The following is a 21,522-nucleotide window of genomic DNA, read 5'->3' as shown; positions in this document are numbered from 1 at the left end:
CAGCCCGAGGGTCTCACGGGGGCATGCCTTATAGGCTTGCTTTTCCAATCTCGAAACTCACGACCCAGAGGCTGGAACAGAAACGAGCCCCTGTCCAAGACTCAGAGTTAAACTAGCGAGCACGGCTGGGTTGAGGGGTGCACAGGGTACCCCTGCCTTGAAGCAGGGCTGCAGAACCTGCCTGGGGCCGGAGGCTGAGGAGGCTCCTGTCAGGTCAGACAGTCACCTCCCTTGCTTCGTGAATGCTGTTCTCGACGCCACAAAAACAGTCCTGGCCCGTCAGATGCACATGGCAGCCACCAGTCTCCCGGGTCAGGCTCTTCCACCGAGCTGTGGACCCAGTAGCAGCCGCCGCACTGCGCCTGCTCACGAAGCCACAGGGGATCTGGCCTCACTGCGCCCTCTGAGCACCCAGGGGCTGACCATCGGGGTGAGCCACACGGAGGGGACTTCCCAGAAGGCCAGGGGAGTCCCTCGGCGAGTCTGGTCGCAGCCCCTGCTCAGCCCTGATTTTCACATCCTCTGCAAAGTCAGCTGAGGCCGGTGGATGGACGGCCATGGGAAGGCCTTGATAAGTAGATTAGCTTCTTAAATAAAACATGGGTCTTAATGAGTCCTGGCCACCCAGTGAGATACTCTCAGGCCACCCGCCTGGCAGCTCAGGTAGCAGGGGGACAGAGAGCAGGCCGTGCAGCAAGCAGAGGCCCAGACTATTGACCCAGCGCAGCGGCACGCAGAACGCCTGTGCCGTCACCGGGACAAGCACCTGCTGACCCTGACCGGTCCCCAGAGCAACTCAGGGCAGCTGGGCTCCTGAACAGACAAAGGGGGCAGATTCTGCCCCCTTTGCAGCAGAGCTTAGAAACAAAGCCGAGGACCACGTGTCACTTGTCTGAAATTCCTTCAGACACTTACGCACCGGCCCCTGCTGTCCGGATGTCCAGGAACCCCCGCCGGCCTGCCGGGTAAGCCCTTGCCAGGGTGGCTCCTGGCTTGGAGTGTCTGGCCTCCGTCATTGCCCTCACCAGTCCCAAGGGAGCCTGTGTCCCTGGTGAGTCCCTCTGCCCCGAAGAAGCACTTGGAGGCCCGGAAGCAGGGGCTCTCCACCACCAGGGGCAGGCTGCCCGCCACCCACTGAGAGCCAGCGTGAGAGGGGAGCGGCCAGACTGACCCGCAGGACAGCAGGGAGCACCGCACACGCCCTGCAGCAAAGCAGCCAAGGACACGGGGCTCTGCTGCTGTTTTTGGTGAGGCACCCTGTCCCTAGGAGCCTGGCCTCCGTGGGTGGTCCTGGGGTGCAGTGGGGACGGGATGGAGGAACAGGGCCTGGGAGGGAGGGCTGCAGGTCTGAGCTTGGGCAATGGCTGATCCCCAGCTGTGGGGTCCCACTGGCTTCCTGTCCAGGTGCGGCTATACAACTCCCAACGTGGGGGACAGTCCCCAGGACAGGTGACTGGTATCATATGCATGAGGCTGGGGACCACCTCAGCTGCCCCTTTTACCAAAGGGCTCAAATGAGATCCTGCGAAGTGTGCTTTCCTTAGGCACCCCAGGGGCTCAGAGGCTACCCTCCCCTGTCCCTCCAGGGCGGCTCCTCTCAGCGTGATTACAGCTAACGAGGTACTTACCAAGGCCTACAAGTGGCTCCCAGGCTGCTGGCTGAGAGAACCCTGCCTGCAAGGTGAAGGCCCGCGCTGCCTTCCCCGGACACGGGCCTGCAGCTCCACACCAGGAGGCTGCGAGGTCAGCGTGAGCACCAGGGCCCATGGGTGCCGGGCACCCCGAGGTTCTGAACACTGGGGCCCAGATTCCAAAGTCCTGACTGGGTGCTCTGCAGCCCACTGGAGAGACCAGAGGGACACCCGCTGCTCAGCCTCACCTCACTTAAACAGCTGCCTGCACCCGGGGATGCATTGTACCCACCCACGGTTAGGTGCAGACCAGACTGCATGCCAGGTGCCTGGATGCACGGGACCGCCCCAGACGGGCCTGCTGGTCTCAGACGGTTTCCAACACCTCAGTGCACCCTGCACACACTACGGCCACAGAGCCGCGCCAGTCCGCTGGCTCCTGCCCCTCAGAAGGGTGGCTCTGTCAGGCCCCCCTCGCAGGTCCTTCCCGTGCGACCCTGGGCCACAACAGCGAGGCCCGCTGTGTCACCTTAAGACCGAGAGGCAAGCTGTGCCTGTGGTCACGGCGTGGACGGCAGGGGGCTGTGGGCCCAACCGCAGGGCTCCTCGCGGCACAACCGGGCACAGATGCCCGAGACAGGTCCCAGCGCCCGCACCTCCGGGAGCTTTGGCAGGTCTGCAAGTGCCCCCCACCCCCCGCCCCCGACGGTGGTACAGCTGCCTAGGGCTGGTTACATGAAGTGAGAACCACCGCCATGCTTTCTCCCAGGAGGGCAGGCCCCTTCCCTTCGGGGCCGCACGTCCAGGTGGTGTGACTGTCATCGCTGTGACCTTGAGCTCCAGGGAAGACCCCAGAACCTTAGAGGCCACACCCAGGCAAGTCAGAGGACCCCACAGGGTGGCGAGTGGCCTGGGAGGTGCACAGTCCCCACTGCCCCAGCCACTCTCAGGGACACATGCGCCCATGGACCTGGCTGATGGGGGGCCTGGCCCAGGAAATAGCTTGCCTCCTGACTGTGACCTAAGATGGTTTTACAGGGGACGCCACCGCAGTGCCTTCCAGGGCTGTCCTCACTACAGGCGCCCTGGAGGTGTCCGCTCCAGCTGAGCGGGAAATGCCCCCAAGGCGTTGGGGAGGGGTGAGCTCAGGGCCACAGGGCCTCTCACACCCCGGCACCACCACGGATGGGCCAGAGGGCAAAGGATGGGGACAATGGCCCACAACATGGTCCCATCCCTTCTTGACAGGCATTGGAGAGGCCACCAAGCCCTTGTGGGGGCGGGGAGCGGCGACTGCTCGCTGCCCAGAGCCCCGGCGACAGGCCTTTCCCTGGGGCACACTCGGGTGTGGGGGTACTAGCCAGGGTCCACGTACCCAAAGGCTTCCTCCCTCCAGCTTTCAGTTAGAGGGGGTGCAGCTGGGGCTCCACACCCTTCAGCAGGAACTGGGATGACCTGCTTGCCACACGTCCTGTTCCTGCCGAGATTCACTTGTCACCTCGCTCACTGCTGGGCCCTTGGACAGGCTGGCCAGGCAGACACGTCCTCCTAAGTGTGCGTCCACCCAGCACTGACGAGCCCACAGCTTTCCCTTGGGGCTGCGCTTTGCCACAAGCCTGGCAGCAACTCCGAGGGCCACAAGTGGAAGACAGAGTCTGTCCCCCCGACTGGAGCTTTCCCCGAGGGGCCGGCACTCACAGGGGGCACCTGGAGGCTTTGCGTGGACGGGGGTCTCAGAGGAGCCCAGTCCACGGTGTGGAGACCCCCAGTGGAGGCTGCTGGGCTTTGAGTGCCTCTCAAGTTGTGAGCATGTGCCCGAGGCAACAACAGCAGGGACGTTTGGGAAAATGAAATTAAATGAAGAGACAGAATGGACGCCTGAGGGGTCTGGTGGAGGCAGGCGCCACACGCCCGCTGACAGGACTTCACGGGACCCCCAAACCCACAGTCAGCCCCCCAACACCACGGACGTGCCTGCCCGACCCACTCCCACAGGAGCGTTGAGAGGCCCCCAGCGGGGGCCTTTGGCGTGGTCTATGGGGTCGGAGGGGTGAACCGAGTGGGTGCAGCAGGGCCAGGGAAGGGCCCCAAACATGCCCCCCCTTCCTTCCAAAGCACAGGAAGTAGCCGCAGCCAGCAGGGCGGAACCTGGCTGTCCACGAACCCAGAGCAGCTGTGGACGCCCTGCCCTGCAGGCTCCTCTCCGCAGTCCTGCTGAGGCCCAGCCCCCCACCCAGAGCCCCCCTGGGTGCTGTCTCAGTGGCCGGCTCCTCCCCTGGAAGCGGGTGGACCAAGGCCATGGGTGCCCCAAGGAAGGGGCAGTAAGCCCTCCTCCGAAGGTTCCCTGACGGATGCAGGCTCATTTCTCTAACTGTGCACTCCGGGCCAAGTGCCCAGGAACACAGTGCCCTGCTCCCAGCTACGACAGCCCCCACGGTGGGGACAGGGACAGGGACAAAGAGGCCCAAGGCTTTCAGCAAACTCGATTTTTCACGTGGCCCTAAAACCAAAGGGAAAGGAAAGGAAAGCTATTCCTGAGACCCTTTAAAGGGCTCCTTCAGTGGGCCAGCAGCCAAGTGTGCCGCCTTTGGGCCCCGAGTGGCCAGGGAGCTGATTTTCCCAAGCACCACAGCTGGTCGGACATCCCCGCCCTGTTCTTTTCCTCTGTGACTTTTTATTCAAGTCCGATGACTTCTAAAGCGTTGCAGGCTCTGAGCCCAGTTCACAAGAGAACAGCAGAACCCACCACAAAGTTGTATTTATTCCTCCAAATAAAAAGCATCTAACAGAACAGCTCTCAGCGGGGAGGTTGGCTGGGTGGGGAGATCAGCTCTAAGCACCATGGGTGGAGGGGACCCGATGGGGACCCGGCTGCTGGGGCCAGCACTCACCTTTCCCAGGCAGAGCCCCTTCAAGGGGGAAGAATGACCACTTCCCTTGAACTTGGGGATCCCTCCTGGAGGGCAGGCCTGAGGGGAGAGGCAGGCACCCCAGACCAGAAGTCACTGTCAGCTACAGAAGAAGCCTAGCCCATCCAAATCGGACATGTCGGCCCAGCAACTTCATCTGGGTGAGGCGGTGGTGAGAAGTAACAGAAACTGAAAAATGACATGCACGCCGAAAGCTGTCACAAGGCAGCTGAGTGTGTGAACGGGAAGGGACGGGCTGGGGCACAGGGTGGTAAGAAAGGAAACCACAACTCTAGGTCTCACACGGCTGCCACGGACAGGCGGTCGAGGGCTGGCTCGGAAAAGGCTCTTCCGCACGACGGGAATTCACTGAACTCATCCCCCTGTCTGCCGGGGCTGCCGGGAAGCTCAGAGTGAGATCTCGCCTGTCCCTGAGCTCAGGGCCGCAGGGACGCTGTGTTCGGGCCTCGCCACGCAGCTTCCCCTTTTCCCATACTTTTCCTCCCACTCAGTCCACCCTGGAGCATGCAGGCTGCTCCTGAGGGCTCACGGCCTCATCGCAGGACCAAAGCACCCTGCCGCCCCAGGGAATCGCCCTTCCCGAAGGTAGTGCGCCAGAGAGGGCGGGCTCGGCCCCCCGGGGGGCCCCATCACCCCAACACCACACCCAGGGACGCGAGCGTCAGGTGTTTTGCTTCAAAGGGGAAATGCCCAGGATCCCCCCAGGAGTCCAGGAGTGTGCTCGCTAGGCCCCTGCTGCCCGGAGCTCACACGTGTTTGTGCGAACTCAGCACTGGTTCCACTCCGAGCGGGTCGCTCCACTCGCAAACCCTTCCCGGGATGGGTTCTCAGCGGCTCTCGGGAGATCTCGTCCCTAGAACCGCCCACCCTCTCTGGGGGCAGGTCACGGGGAGCGGTCTGAGTGTGTCCTTCACCAAAACCCACCGGAGAAGGCTCCTGGCCGGGCAGCCTCCGAGGGGCCCAGCTGCACGAGGCCCCACATCACTGACACAGACCAGCCCGCTGTGGGCTACAGCGCCACTTCTCATCAAACCCTCCTGGCGCCAGGACGCCGCCTGCGGAATATTCAGGACCTCGCCTTGTGTAGGGACGAGAGCCGGCTCCAAACACCTACAAATCTTTCCTTTCACACATGCTGGTTTTCTCTCTAAAATGCCGCCACCCTTCTATCGAAGGCTGGTTGTCAAACGTGGCTCATCTGACGTGTGGCCCCCCGCCCGTCCCGTGAGGCTCTGAGAGTGAGGGGTGCTGAGACGCTCGAGTGCCCAAACCGACCCAGGGCGGCCCAAAGACCCACACCAGACGCCGCTTAGGAGGGGAGCAGGCTCAGTGCTCATCCGTGACCTTGGATTATGACACCAAAAAGCACAAGCAACCAAAGGGAAAAAGTTAATTGGACTTCCTTAAAATTAAAGGATTTATGTATTAAGAACCTAAAAAGATGACAAAAAAGGAAAAAAAAAAAAAAAAAGGAAACACTATTTACAAATCATGTCTCTAACGCCAAAAGCTGGGAAGTCCTGGTCAAGCACCCAGGCCCCCGAAGCTGAACGAAACTCCAAGATCCCCGGTGTGGACGCCGGCCACTCGAGCGCACTGTGCCCCGGGCGTGTCCTCCTCTCACCCCGCCTGTGGGTTCAGCTCAGGCCCTTGTGCCCTGCTCTGCGACCCTGCCTGGAAATCCGACTGGCACTGCAGAGGGTAGGAAAGATGCTACGGTAAAACACAAAACCATTAACAACCCCCCCCCCCACCCCCGAGATAAGGAGATACACACAGCCGACCTGTGCTGGGAAGGTTCGGCCCATTCGGGACACACACAAGGGAGCTGGCGACAGGCACTGGGGCTGCGGCGGCCAGTGTCCTGGAGCAGTGAGAACAGGGGTCAGTTCCTAGTTCCTTTAAACCAACTCGAGGGAGGGCAGGGCAAGGCCTGACCCCATCAACCACCTTCTCTGGGCCTCACCTGGTAGGCGGAAAACGTGCTGAGCACGCAGCCCCCCACTCCCTGCAGGGCCAGGGGCCCACTTCACCAGGAAGGGGCAGAGGCTTCCCGAACCCAAGGATTGGGGCTCAAACCCAAGTTTCCATGCGACACCCCAGACCACGCCCCTCGTCGGATCACTGACACCCCTGCAGAGGGGTGAGGGGTGGGAGCTGCGCAGCCATGCTGGACAAGAGCTCACAGACATTTCCAGACACCTAGTTTTGTGAGAGGCCCATTACAAACTTTCAAGGCCTGGCAGGGCCGCCCTCTGCCCCTCCCCTGGCTACCTGCCCTCCATGGACAGAAGCACCATGCCCCCACCCAAAAGGTGGGGAGAGGCTGCTCCGAGGGACGCAAGCCGAGCTGGGGGACTACCCCCACAGCCCAGCACACTGCCTCCTGGCCTGAGAGGTGCCGGGGAGCTAATGAGATGATAGAAAAGCCCTGCTTCAGAGGGGTCAGCCGGAGGCCAAGGCCAAGCCTCAGCACTGCAACTGTTTCTTTTTCCTGGGCTCGCTGTACTCCCACAGCCCACGGGGCCTGCTCAGCTGCTACCCTCCTCAGCAGACACGGAAATGGGAACACAGAACTCAGCACGCTCGCCCAACGACACCCAGCAGACCGTGTGCATCCGAGCCACACTGCCTCCTGGGCCGAAACCCATTCCCGGGTGCACGGCCTGTCCAGGGGCCCAATAAGGGAACCACGAGCCTGGAAGCCAGCCCAGTGCAACCAGCCGCAGGAACAAAGGGCAACGCCAAGACCAGGCCCTGAGTCCGGTCTGGCGCAGAGGGCATGACCGAGGTCCCGACTCTCCCAGGCACCGAGGGGGGGAGATGGTGCTGGCCGGAATAGTGTGACTGATCCAGTGAATCCCACGGGGGCCGGGGGCTAGGCATGGCCACATCCAGGGCCTTAAATGGGGAGCCAAGGGGGCATCCCGAAATCGGGAACAGTGATCCAGGCAAAGAGCCGTGTCGGACCCCAAGCAGAGGTTTGCGGCCAGCCCCAAGGATGGGCCGAGCGCAGAATCAAAACCAGGCCTGTAGAGTTCACGGACATGGGAGGAGATTCAGGTGCTTTACCTGGAAAGGCTGAGCTGCTCTGAGGAGAAACGGGCCCTGGCCAGCACACGGAAAGAGACCTACTGGGTGGCTCTTGTGTCTGCTTCATGAGGCTGGGACTTCTTGACCATGACAGTCAGGGCCCCCCTGCAGCCACCCCCACACCCAGTGGTGGCCGGGGCAGGGTCCTGCCCCCAGCCTGACAGGACGCCTGCCGTCATGCGGCCGCTCTGGTGTTGGTGCCCTGCGCCCAGCCTTCCCGCCGGGCACCACCCCGAGGGTGCCAGGCCCCTGGAGGCCCGTGTGCCCCACACCCAGTCCGCTCTTCGCGCTGTGCCGCACACCTGCCCAGCACAGGGCAGAGGCTCGGGCAATGCGGAAGGCTCCAAGCCCTGCTGCTCCGCAGGGCGAGTTCAGCGACATGGGCCCCGGGCCCCGGGCCCCACCCCACCCCACCCCCAAACGTCCCCGTGACCGAGAAGGGGGAGCTGGCCAGGCCCGCACATTCTGGGCTGTGGGAGTGGGTGTTCGAGGCCGTGCGGTGGCTGCCTTCTCCGCCTGCCTCCAGCCCTAGGGTTGAGGGCCACCGCCCTGCGGAGCTGTGGATTGCCTGCCCCTCGCCCAGTCTGCGTCCTCTAAGAAAGCCAAGGACACGGGCTGAACCGCCCAGGCTCAACAGGATCGACCCTCTGTTCTGATTCTGACGGGACCAAGGTTTCTACGGGGGGCGTCCTGCAGCCTCGGTGCTGGAAAGCAGCACCCCAATTCTAGCACACCAAAGGACGCCATGAGGTGGCCGGCTCTGGTGACAGCGGACACTGACGGCCACTAGCCGCCCCAAAGCCCCAGCATTAAGAGGCCGCAGACAACCCAGCACCCCCTGGTGACTGGGTTGGGGTCTGAGCTGTACCCCGAGCCCAGCCACACCCTGAACACCAGCTGGAAGGGACGAGAACCACTGAGGGCCCTGCTGTGTTTGGGATGAAAATATGGAAACAGCTGCAGCACTGTTTACATGATGCGTCTGCAGCACCAGTCACAGGGAGGCTGGCGACCCCTGGCTGAGGCTGATACCATGTGACGCAGGGGAGGGCACCTCGAAGGGTGACAGCCACAGCCAGGGGGCTCTGCAGCCTGTGGCCGGCAGCCGGGTCAGCGAGAGTGGTGCCATGCCCCTCGGGGGCCCCTCCTCACCTGGGGACCCTGGACTAGCAAACGCGAGCCTGGTGTTGATACCGAGAAAGCCAACCTGACGAAGCAGGTGGTTTGTGGCCCGAGACAGACACGTGAATATCCCCAGCACACGTGAGCGTGACCAGGCCAGGAACACAAACCACCCACCCTCGGTGAACGCTGGCTGTCTCTGCCTAGGGCAGGCAGCGCCACCCCCTCCTAGGCTGCCTGCCCCTCCGGGTGAGAAGGAAATCTGTGAGTCAGGCAGAGACCCAAGGAAGGCTCACGCAGGCTGGTCACACCACTAATGATGGAGGCAGCTGGCGCCAGGTTCAGGGCTCTGGACTGGAGGCCAATGGTGGAGCCCTGAGTGCAAGCACTGTCCTCTCGGGCCGAAGGGCCTGGCTAGGAGCCTGCCGGTAGGCGAGTTCCAGCAGATCCAAACCTGGCTGCTGCTTCCACGCCTGCCACACCAAACACCATCCACACGGGCCGAGTCCTGGAGAAGCAAGTGCTGCCCCCGCCCCCCCCACTGCCTTCAGGGAGGGTCACGACGACAGCTCGAAGGATGGACAGCACCGCACAGATCCTTTCACGGGGCAATTTACGTGCTGGATGACTTTCGACTGCAGGCATCCACGCGGAGGAAGCAATCGGTAATCCTCTGGGCCACACAACTGTGCTAACTGGCACCCGCCAAACTTCGACGACACCCCTCGCCCCACCCCCAACGACACGGAATGTTTTTGTTAGAAGGCAGTGCAAACCTAACAGAAAACGGAGAAAATACGGCAATTTAAGAGTCTTTCTCCAGCAAACCTTTCTAGGACTTCAACAAGGACATAATCTTTCTGTGATTATGACCAAACCCTCCTGTTGCTTAGCAACATGTAATTAAGGAACATGTTTCCAGATCCGCTTTGCAGCCGGCCATTACCAGACGAAATCACTGGAGCCGCGGACGTCAGCGCCAAGCAAATCAGTTGGCAGCACAGAAAGAATGTCTGACCGGGAGGGAGAGAGCACAGGCCTTCGGAAAACTGTCTGCCTTTTCTCCTGTCACACACTGGGGAAAAAACCCGTACATGAGACAAAACCCAGAATCTCCAGTGAGAGACAACAGGAAAACCCAGCCAGCCACGCGGTCTTCCTCCTGAGGCAAGCGAAGGGCCTGGAGGTCGCCCTGGGGGGGAACCCCCACCATTTCCGTCTGTCGGGGGCCACACAGGTGCCAGTGCCCCACTGTGAGAGCAGAACCCAGCGCAGCATCTTGGGGCTGCAAGGCCGGGCCCCCAGGCCCCACTCACCACTGTTTAAGGGGTGTTTTCACCCTAGTTTTCATGCCACCATCTTCACATTCTAGTAATAGTTACTCACAGAACAACTCATTTAAAAAAGATTCAATTTTTAAAAAGTATGTCGGGGAGGCAAGAATAAAGAAACGAAACCAAATGTATACCATAAACCATCAGTAAAGCCTCAAGAGTTAAACAGAAACTCGAAGCCAGTTCAGAGAACGCCCACAGGGAAGCTCACGCACAGTGCCCAGGAGACATGCGCCAAAAGCAACCCTACTAGGGTCACCGGAAACGCCTAGGACCCTACTCTGCCTCCTCGATGCGGGAAGATGAAACTCGGTGTTCCCTACAGGGAAGCAGAAGCCCCACCTCCCAACACGCCAGACAACTCGGGTCTGACGGGCAGGGGTTTCAACAGCTCGCTTTGTCAGCCCTGCGCCCCCACACTACAGCGCACAACTTAACGGGGGGGTGGGGGTGGCGCAGGACGGTGCCCGTCTTCTCCGAAGCCACCCCGAGGGGCCGTGATTTCGGTCCGTTCTGAGTTTTCCCCGGAAACACAGTCATGTGTTGTCACCGTGAAGGGAAATCCACACACCAACCTGAGCTCCACTACAGGAGGGGCGGCAGGAGCTGGGCACGGCTGTGGGGGCTGGACAGAGGCAGTGCATCCCCATGGGCCTGTGTCAACTGGCCTGGCTGGGAGTGGGCTGCACTGCCCTGTGGTGTGTGTGTGGGGGGGGCAGGGAGCAGGCAAGGGCTGTCTCTCCAGGCCTGGCCCGAGAACAGTGAGAACACCAGGACCCGCCGTCCCAAGTGCAAACCCCTGCCCTCCGCTCCCTCAGAGCCCCGAAGGAGGCAGGGGGAGGCGGGTGCGTTACTTGGTTCTGGAGTGAGCATGGTGGACACGATGATGGGGGCCCCCGTCCGCCGGGCCACCTTCTGGTAGGGCGAGTGGGGCACATGGAGGCTCTGGCTGGCTGGTGGCAGAGTAGACAGGTCCGCGGGGATGCCGGGCTTCCGCAGGAGCTGGGCACCGCTGTGGGGGCTGGACAGAGGCGCGGCGGCCATGGTCCGCTCCCGCTTCAGCAGCTCCATGGGCACGGTGTAGGCCGTGGAATAGGCCGTTCGGGGGTGGAGGGGGGTGGCGGGGCCCGGGTTCGTCAAGGCCACTCCCGCCTGCGGGGGATACACAGGGCCTAGCCGCACAGTCAGGGAGCAAGGGGTGGGAGAGCTGTACCCGGAGTTGGAGGGGAAGTGGGGGGCGTGGGCACCCACCCCAGGGGTAGAGTAGGTAGCTGCTGACTCCAGCAGATGCTGGGAGGGAGCACTAGAGGGCCGGCGAGCCAGGTCCCCGGCTCGGGAGGGTGCTGCTTGCAGGGGACCCATGGGCTGGGGCTGCAGGCCCGAGGCACCCAGAGAGGACAAGTCGCCGAGGAGCTCGCTGCGGTGGCTGAAGCTGCTGGAGCGAGCCCGGGGCAGGGGGCCCGCCTGGCCCTGCCTCCGCAGCTGCAGCTCAGTCCTGCAGCTGCTGGCCAGGCGGCTCAGGACGCGGGCCTGGCCCAGGTTGGGCGCGACACATTTGATGTCTGCGTCCTCCATGGTGGCCAGGACAGCCGGGGAGTCGAAGCCCTGCTGCAGCAGGGTCACCAGTGTGGCCTCTGCCACACCCTCCGCCCGCAGCAGGGCCAGGAACTCGGGCAGCACGCTCCTTGTGCCACTGGGCTCCTGGAAGCAGGATGGGCTGGCCTCACAACTCCCGTGAGACATCTTGGAGGGAATGCTCTCCTGCCCGAAGCCTTGACTCAGGGTGCCTGGCACCATCCCCAGGCCACCTTCAGAGGCAGCAGCACTACTGGGGTCCACAACCAGGCACGTGGGGGCCACCTGTCTGGCGGTGGCAGGATCCACAGGCCTTTCGCCGACACTGACGTTGTAGGCCTGGCCGGTGGGGTAGGTGGTTGCCTCCGCCCGGTACCTGCCGTGGGCTAGCTCCCCGGTGTGCCTCGGGGGCGACGAGGCCCTGCTGGGCGTCCGCAGTCCCGGGGCTACCGTTTTACCTGCAGGGTCCCGGTAGGAGTGAATTGCATCCTGCAGCGCAGGGGCCCGGCCTTGCACTTGCTCCCATGTCACCCTGCTGCCTGGCACGCCATAGCTGGCCAGCGAGCGGCCGACTCCGGGGTCCCGGTGCTGGCGCAGCTCTCGGGGCACCTGAGCGGCTCCGGTTGGGTCGCCGTAGTAATCCCGGGGCAGCAGGGCACCTCGTGCAGACATCACCGCCTGCCTGCTGTCGTAAAAGGTGAAGTCGGGGACAGAGCTCTTCCTGCCAGCCACCGAGCTGTAGAAGACCTCCCGGCACAGGTCGGGCGCAGGCTCACACCAGGGCCCCTCTCCGCCCCCATCTGTCAGGGAGCCACTCTGGCCCGGGGCCTCGGCCACCGCCCAGGGGCCGTCATACCAGCCGGCGGCGTCCCAGCTCTGAGAACGGCCCACACCGACATGCCTGCTGGGCACGGGCATGGGTGCAGGTGGAGGTCGGACCTCACAAATCTTCAGTTACGCACATCAGCAATGGACCAGCTGCACCGGAGCCCCCGCGAGCCGGCACGGACAGCCGACTGCAGGTTTCCTATTGCAAAGGACGGCCTAAATTATTAACCCACGAAACCTTAGTACACAAAACACAGCACTCACGGGAACTCCGCCTCCCTCTCAGTGGTGGCGGGCAGGTCTTTTCAGTCGCAGAGAGGAGGATGCCGGGGGCTGGCCCCGCCCTCCACGCGCACAAGGCCTGTCTCTCCGCCTGCGGATTAGGAGCTAAATAAAACCCCAGAGCATTTGTTCCATGTGACATCTCTAGATGGATAAAGCCTCGGTTCCACCCCAGCCTCCCGGCCTGTGAGTGGGAATCACTTTCACACCAAAGCTCTGGCTTGTCTCCCCATCCTCACAGAGCGCTGTGCGGATGGGCACCGCGCCCCTCCCGAGGGGTCTGCACGCAGCCCTGCCTCCCACTGCCTCAAAGTGACAGAAGGAACAGGGGCAGGCGGCTTTAATGTCCATTCGATCTTAATCCGCCCTGATGAAATGCTAATCCACTGCACTCAGCTAGGACCAAATTAAACAGGAACAGGCAGGCAGGGTGAAAAAACAAAACCACACGCAGTTCCAGAGCAGAGGTGGCCCCGAGAGACGGGCCAGGTCTGCAGCCGACGCTCAGCCAGCACAGAACTTGGCCGAGGTGAACCCCTGCTGACAACTGCAGTAAGTCACGTGCTCAAGTCCAAAGGGGCCTGTGCCTCATGGTCATGGAACACAGATCCCTTGCTGCGGCCAGAGGGACCACAGAGCAGAGAAGCACCTCCTGTGTGAAGGAACTCGAGGTTTTCATTGTAAAGACTTCGTCATCTTAGAGAGAGGGAAAGGGAGGGAGGAAGACGGGAGAGAAACCCTGATGCCCGTGAGGCCCACAACCCCGGCACGTGCCCCGACTGGGAATGGAACTGGTGGCCTTTGGCTCTGCAGGACGCTGCTCATCCCCGAGCCGTGCCAGCCAGGGACACAGGTTATCATTCCAGGACTGCAACAGAGGTCAGGGACTAAATTTGGCTGCCATGAAGCAGAAGCAGAAGTGGCTGCACCTGAAGCACATCTTCCTTTAACTCTGTTTGAAAGGGAAGCGGAGCTCCGGCAGCTGGCTTAGATATGGGGGGCATTTTCCACACCCCCACGGATCACTATCTTTCGGCCCAGCAGGGACTTCGATCCAGGAATGCGTGAGAACCGCCCCAAACAGGAGCACAGAGATGTCTCCTTCAGCATACAGCCAGGACCCGCAAAGCCGCGCAGCAGCCGGGCCTGGCTCCTCCGGCTGCAGGCTCTTGGTGACAAGGGATTGTGGCGCAAACAAAAGCTGGGACGGGGCAGCCCAAAGGATGTGCTTGGTCACAGCCTCCAGAACGAGGCTGCGTGTCTGGCGCCAGTGCTCCTGCGAGTGCTGGGTCTTCACCCATATGCCCCTCAATCTAAAATTCAACTGCAGTCTTTAAGGAGAAGTGCCAGTCATTAAAAAAGATATTTTTGATGTGAGCAAAACTGAGGCTGCATATGAGGGAAGAAAGTGGGTGCAAATCCACTTCCAGGAGCTGGAGGGACATGGTAAAGCAGGATGGTTTGAAAGAGCAGGGCCCCGCCATTTCCCCATGTCCTGATCGTTACACTTTGAGACAAACTGTTTAAACCAACACTATTCCCCAAAATGTGCTGGTCCCCCAAAGCCAGAGCTCTGGTCCAAGTCCTGTGCGGGGACGTTGCCCATGGTCACCTGTCTGTTACTTGAACACCGTAGACCCCATTTCCGACCCCAAAATGCCAACAAGGCCTCAAGTTATCTGAGAAAATGCCCACCAGGCAGGCAGTGAACAGACCGAATCCTCTCCCAAGATTTGGCCCCCACCGCTTTGGCCGCACGGGAAGGAGTAAGACAAGTAGCCCTGAAATAAGCCCGGTTTCCCTGCACGGAAGCAGCCCACCAGTGCCAATTCCACCACCGGCACGCTCGCAACTGTGGCTGAAGGCAGCCACATACAAGACAGGTCCCACCAACTGCCCCAGGATATATTTGCTTAGTAGATGCATCAAAAAAGGCAGGGAAATGTAACAGAACCCTACGCTACATGGAAACAAGCCCTATCTGGTTACGGCAGATCTTCCTGGCACTGCGGGCAGCAGAGCGGCTGGGAAGCTCTGGGGAGCTGGCGGCAGGCAGGCCCAGCCTCACGGGCGACTGTCATCTGGGCCCCATCCCGGGCCTCCACTGGAAACCCTTCTGAGGGTGAGCATGAGACGGGTTTGCGTGGAAAGAAGCCTGGGGTGTTGGGCAGACACACCTTTGTCCGAGCTGGGGCACTGACCAGAGGGCCTCGGGGGGCCCATGGCCCACATCCTCTCCCTTCTTTTGAGCCACGGCTGCACAGGCAGGATGGATAGCACCTCTGGCCCTTCCGAGGTGACCAGAAACAGGGCATCGAACATAAGCCTTCAGCATCTGCTCAACGTCCAGGTTCCAGGCCCCACCAAAGGCGTTCGGCCCGCACCACATCCCCAGACAGCTGTACCCGGGGCCGCAGGGCAAAGGGCCAGGTCATGCTCCAAAGCCAACCTGCTCCCCAGAATTCCCAAGCTAACTGGGGTGTCACTGTGCTGGAAAAGGGGGACTGCTGTTGCTTCCTTAAAAATTTTCTGAAAACTCACAACATCATCGAATATGGCCAATGAAATTAACTCCCGGAGTATGAGAAAGTAACTCCTAAAGACATGACTGCTCCCACCCCTCAAAATGGGGGGGCCCTGGGCTCCAGTCAGCAGGGCCCCACCTTGGCCAAAGGCTGGCACCTGTCTGAGCTTCAGCCCCCACGCCGTTCCCTTTTCCTGTCTCCCTGTAATAAAACCCCAGCACACCAGGTAGCAGGAAGGCCGAGACCCCGCTCCTACTGCAGATGCAGCCCTCAGAGGTGGGTGACCACTGAGAACCGTGGGCATCGCACCTTTGTCGAACCAGAGACTCGGCCTGGGTTCCAGTTTCCAGCTCAGGTTCAGACGCAGGGCTGTCCAGAAGCATGTGCACCCTACAGCTCGTCAGCACAGCAGCGACCGGCTCCGAGACGGGGAAGCAGAGCAGCTTCCGGCGGCCCGGGCTTCGGGACCCCCAGCTCCCAGCCCACGCCCGCTACGCAGCCCCCCCGACTCACGCAGCAAGGGCTCTGCAACCTGCCAGAGATGATGACAGCTCTTCCCGTGTCCGGTAAAAACACCTGCAGCTGCACCCGCGCTGCACAGCACGGGCAGACGCCTGAGCCGTGGTTTAGAAAGGACTGCTTCTGGGTAAATACGGCGGGACGGGCCAGTTTCTGCAAAAGGAGTCTCACAGGTTTTTTAATTCCGCAAAGACTCTCACTACAGAAAATTGTGTAAAGTAAAAAGACATTTTCCCAAAACTAAGAAATCTAAAGTCTAAATTTTCTTGCAGACAAAGCTAAAATACGGCTGACCACGCAAATGGTGACCTCAGGGTTACAAGTGACACCCCCCCCCAAACCAATTCTTCAGTTCCCCGCACAAGACATCAATTCCTGACTGTGGAGACCTGACAACTCTGTGAGGACTCGAGAAGGTTCTGGAAGAGCAGGGAAAACTGAGGAGGGGTGACCACTGCCCCCCCCTCCCCCCGGGCCGAACAGCCAGCCCAGGGCAAATCACCCCCCAGCGTGCTGTGTGCTGGTCGGGACAGGGACGGGAAAGCCCTGGGGAAGAACCGCAAGTGGAAGTGCAGCTCTGGCGTCAAACTCTCACGTCTTTACCTGTCTTCAAACAAAAATCAGCTATGTGGTGAAACCAGCGAACCTGAACTCTGGCCTCACACGAAGGCCACTGGACCCGACTGCCCCTCCTCAGGGGATGGCCAGGCCCGACGTCAAGGTGTCTGGTGGCCAGCCCTCCACCAAGGCAGCCCTGGACGTGGAGGCAGAAGAAACCCCGAGCTGCCTCCAGGGCCTGCGGAGCCCAGGCTGCTGCGCCCAGCTCCCAGAGGCGGGTCTCCAGGGCCCGTCGCTGAGGTCAGTGGGCTGCGCGGAGCAGAAATAGATCAGAGACGGGAGGGAAGAAACCAGCGGCAACCTGGGGGTTCTGACTTCCCAGTCACCCCAAACTCCTGTCATTTGGTTGAGCTGTACGGGATGTACCCCCCGCCCAGGGACCTCTTGCCAGTCTTATGGTACTTCAAAGCCATGATGGCCGTGCTGCCCAGAAGGAGCCCAGTTCCTGGGAGGTACTGCCATGGGGAAGTCAAATCAGGCGACACGGGGGTGGATCCCCAACAGGGACAGGATGCCATCAGCTTGGGGACGCAGGGGACCCACGGTGAAGGCAACAGCCGCAGCCACAGAGCAAACCAAGATGGCGTCACCCCACCCTGCCCCTGACACCCCGACCCCCGGAACGGAGACAGAGTGGTCTGCACACGGAGCTCCCAGCCCCGCGTGACTTTAGTAGATCTGCTCAGGGTGGCCAGAGCCCATCGGCAAGCACCGGGTGAGGAGGCGCTCGGCCTGCGGTGGGTGTGCAGTCTCAGAGCCACCACCTGGTGCGGCGAGACATGGAGCCCTGTCCCTCGCAGGTGACTTCTATGGCGCTCCAGCTTGACCGCTCTCCCTCCTCCTACAGATCTCTGGGACCTGAGCGCTGTGTCCCGGCGCGTCCACCCACACCGAGGGCGTGAAGACTCCCCTAGCTGACTGTTGTGTGTTTACACAGCTAAGGTAGTCGTCAGTAATCACGTAATTACTGGACATGCGGGTAACTGCCTGATCCACACACATCAGCATGATGTATACCGACACTATGAATCCCATTTTAAAAACCCACATTTTGGGGCTATGAGAGAGATTTATTACGAATGATTGTGGACTACCTACAGACGGCCAGCTTCAACACCGTTTCTTTACAAAGTGCTCTAAAAACAAAACAAGGAGTGATTTCATATTGCATTTTTTAAAGAGAGATATAGCAGAACAGCTTACAAATAAAAGCCAAAAATGACTGGCCCGAGTCCATGGTCTCCCCACGAGGAAACGGGCCGATCCTCTGCTCCGTGGGCACCAACAGGTGGGTGCCAGGCACCGCAGGCCCTCCCCAGCCCCCTCTGCCGCCTGGAACCTCTTAGACATCTCTGCTTCTTGGCCATTTGGGGACCACCGATGTCCCATGGAGACATCCCGTCTTGGTGACAAGCTCGCCATGGCAGGAGAAGCAGAGCGACGCCAGGGCGGCGCCCCCCACAGCCCTTTTGTGGCACTGCCTGACACACCCTGGCCTCCAAGGGACACAGCTGAGGCAGGAAAAGGCTCCCAGGGTTTACAACTGCACCTACCCCATCTGCTGTCCCCTTCCCCACATCCGGCCCACAGCTCGTCTCTGTCACCGTCACCTCCTCCTCCTGTCTGTGCTCGGGAGCACAGCCCTGCAGTCACAGGACAGGACCTGTCCTCTCCTGAGCTGTGCTGCAGAGGGAGCTCGGCCGAGAGAGTCCCTGGCACTACCTTCCCAAGCACATAAGACACCCGCACAGAATGAAATCTCTCCTTTTTTCACACTGCATATTCTCAATGGCCCCAGGAAAGGAAGGTGCTTAGAGATTTATTCCACCCCGACCCACAATAGGAGGTTCTAACCAACAGTCACCAGCGGAGCCAGGGTGCTTTATCATAGCTCCACACCCCCGGGGCTCTCCCGAGACCCTTCGGCAGAGCCAAGGGGCAGTGAGCCCTCTTCTCTGATCACAAACAGCTGGGCCGGTCCAACCAGGCCTGCGTGACGTGTGACCACGTCAACACTCTGGCTGGGGCAGTGCACCAGTGCAGCGCGCCAAGTTCTCGGGCACAGACTCTGTGCAGGGGAAAAACCAACAGCCGGTCACACCCCGAAAAGGAGCCGTCCGCCTGGCTCCACCCGTCCGCCTGCTCACAATTCTCACACAGTGGCACTAGTGTGCCGCGAGATCGGGCATCGAGAAGGAGTGAAGAACATGTTATACACATTGAAATAGAAGGGCTGCTTTAAAAAAAATTAAAATTGGGCTTTTAGGCCAGCTCACAAGGCCACCATTCCAACTGATTTGGATGGAGCCCTGAAGACCCATGGGTGGGGAGTGGGCTGTATGCGGCGCCAGGCGTGAACCTAGAGCAGCGGCATCCGGGTTGAAGGCGCAGCCTGGGCGGGTCCTGGGCTGCCAGAGCGGGACGGACCCATCTTCCCTTGGCGGCCAGGCCTGGGTCCCTGTCCTGGACGGCGGCACCACCTCTCCTGCAAAAGGTGCTGTATCAGCCTGTACATGCAAGGGGCGCTGCGAAAGCATCGGGGGACAGAGGCCACACTGATTGGAGAAGTGTGTCTTCTGGGCCTTGGATTAGAAGTTACAGCCGAATAACTTAACTTTGAGATATCTAGCGGGGAGTGGCTATGGAGAAACTTGCTCCTGTCCCAGGAACACTGCTCCCAGGGGAGGGTGACAGTGACACTTTTGCTGTGAGAAATGGGCGGGAGCCCACGCCCTGGAGGGAGAATCTGAAAGAGGGCCTGAGGGTCTGCCGGGAGGAGAGGTCACCGGCCCTTCAATCCCCTTCCTGCTCCCATCCCACCCCTAGCTGAACCCTGGGGCAGAGGGGACGGAGCCAGCCCCGAGGCATGCAGGAGGCCAACCTCGGGAATATGGAATGAATATCGCCCTCAGGGACTCTCTGGACCAGGAACACAGGGACCCAAATTGAAGCACCTGTCCAGTGCAGGCCAGAAGTTCATGTTGAGGGTTCCCACACAATCAGGGGAAGGCAGGTCATGGGACGTTGCACAAGCCAATGGGCCTCGGAGTTTTCAATGTCAATGCTTTTACAAGTCCAAAGGCCAGGGAATCACTGTGGATTGAGACCACAGACACAGGAGGAGTCAACGCTCCGTGTCCTTGTTTGGTTTCGACAAAGGCACAGAAGCCAGCCCAAACAGGTGGATTCCAGTGCCTGTGTTAGGAACACAGGGAGGCTCGATTCCCGGGGTGATGGTGGTGGGGGTTTACACAGGGAACGATCCCAAAAGGGGAGACACGCCACAGGCCCTTCAGGGTAAACTGCTATATTTACAACTTTCTCTCAGAGGATTCTGGAAAAGTCCACTCACCCCCTCACATTATATTTCTATCTACGTATCTATATAAAAGGAAAGCAAACAATAGCAAGCTTATCAAGTGGGAAACGCAGCTCAAGGGACTAGCAGTGTCCAGTGTACTACTCTCCATCTGTCCGCAGGCTTGAAAATCTTTAAATGTTGGCTTAAAAAAAAATGCTTAAGCCCTACACCCACTGCACCCCTGCAGCCGAACCCCAGGAAAGTGGGTCCAGCCAGGGCACTTTTGCTCTGCAGCCCGGACGCCCCGCGGGGAGAGCAGGCACAGGCAGCGCGTGACTTTGAAGCTGACACCCCGTGAGGCTTGGGCTACATCTACTCAGAGAACCAACAATTCCACGTGGATGGCTGGTGGGAGGCACATTCTGCCCGAGTCCGTGGGCCAACCAGTGCGTGCGCGGACGGAGGGGCCTGGGGCGGGCGAACCCTGCCGGGAGCCCCGCCAAACCCAGCCTGGCAGCAGGGAGGCCGCAGTCACAGCCCAGCCCACAGTCCTTGCCACTCACTCATCAGGAGAGGACGGTGCGTAATCAACACTTTATAGAGTGCGGTCCCTGGGTTTCCATTAGACTTTAATTGTGTTTATTTTTCCTTTCATGAATAAAACACTTCCAGACATTTTCAAAGATACCAGGGACGTGAACACATCACGAGGGGCAAGGCTGGGCTCCTCAGGAATTATCTTGTAATTTATCCTTGTAAATATCTTAATTCCAAACAGAGCACATCTGAACTTCAGGAAGTAAGAAAGATGGTCCTAATATACAGCATCTTTCATATGCAAAATGATCTTAGGTAAGCGGTGGCGTGGAGGGGAAGGACCTCAGGGCCCATTTCGTCTGAGCCCCACCCCTACCTGGGAAGCCAGGCCCCCCGCCTATCCAAGGTCAGGCCTATTGACCCAAGGCCAAGGCCAGAGTTGCTTGATGGTGGGAAGTGCTTGGCTGAGGGGTGGGGGTGTGGCACACAGTCGACCAGGGAACCGGGTGAGACAGGTGAGGGGGTCACAGACCTGAGGGCAGGATGGTGGTCCCTGGTTGGAAACCGCCAATCACGCTGGCTCTTACCTTCGCAAATTCTGTCCAATCGCTGTCGCTTGACTTTGTGCTTATCCACAAGGGCCATTCTTTATCGAACTTTGCAACTCTGATTCAAAAGGCCAAGCGGTCCTCTAAGAATTAGGGGAACTCGCAGGAGTCTGCGGGCATTACGCCACTATGAACCCTGAAACAAGGAGAAAAGAATCCTTACTCTCCGGACACCCTGGGGCACAGGACAACAGGCCACTCAGGAGGTGGCTGCCGCTCTCTGCAAGGGGACCTGCCATCTGAGCACTGGCCCTCCTCCCTTGAACGCTGGAGTCGGAGCTGCTGCAGGCCCACCGGCCCATGAACACCAGTTCCCAACCAACCCGAACTGGAGTAATTGGTACTGCTACGCCAGAGACCCAGTGACAACCCGCTGGGCCGGCCCCATGCTTGTGCAGCCATGGAGGGCAGAGACACAAGGGGGCAGGTTCACCGGCCACAGGACGGCCCTCCACAGAGATGGCCCAGGCCCCGGGCCCTGGTGTATCTGCCCCAAGATGCAGCCACCTGGAGCTGGGTGCGAGGATCATGGCCTGCCGCCAGGGGGTTTACAGAACTTCCTAACGCTGTCCTTGAGGGGTCAGGAGTCAGGGCCACTGCTGGGCACAACATAAGCCCC

At 60.4% G+C, this 21,522-nt stretch overlaps 1 protein-coding gene across 6 annotated transcripts in view; it reads right to left on the bottom strand.

Annotated features, from left to right (window-relative positions):
• Positions 1-21,522, bottom strand: part of CTBP2 (C-terminal binding protein 2) — a 134,387-nt gene that overhangs the window by 14,917 nt on the left and 97,948 nt on the right. Inside the window, exons 1-2 of one of the 6 annotated variants that reach the window (XM_045191648.3) lie at positions 12,542-13,088; positions 10,965-12,370 (exon numbers count right to left, since the gene is read on the bottom strand). In XM_045191648.3, coding sequence (XP_045047583.2) covers positions 10,965-12,370; positions 12,542-12,603 — 1,468 coding nt within the window. In that variant the 5' untranslated portion in view covers positions 12,604-13,088. Of the gene's footprint in view, positions 1-10,964; positions 13,296-20,882; positions 21,041-21,522 lie in introns of those variants that run through there. The other 5 variants (XM_053922503.2, XM_053922504.1, XM_045191646.3 and 2 more) reach the window with 5 other exon arrangements.

Source organism: Desmodus rotundus, chromosome 4 (genome assembly GCF_022682495.2).
Source record: "Desmodus rotundus isolate HL8 chromosome 4, HLdesRot8A.1, whole genome shotgun sequence".
NCBI lineage: Eukaryota > Metazoa > Chordata > Mammalia > Chiroptera > Phyllostomidae > Desmodus > Desmodus rotundus.
The sequence above is the reverse complement of the archived record's forward strand: the minus strand, read 5'-3'. Positions and strand labels throughout refer to the sequence as shown.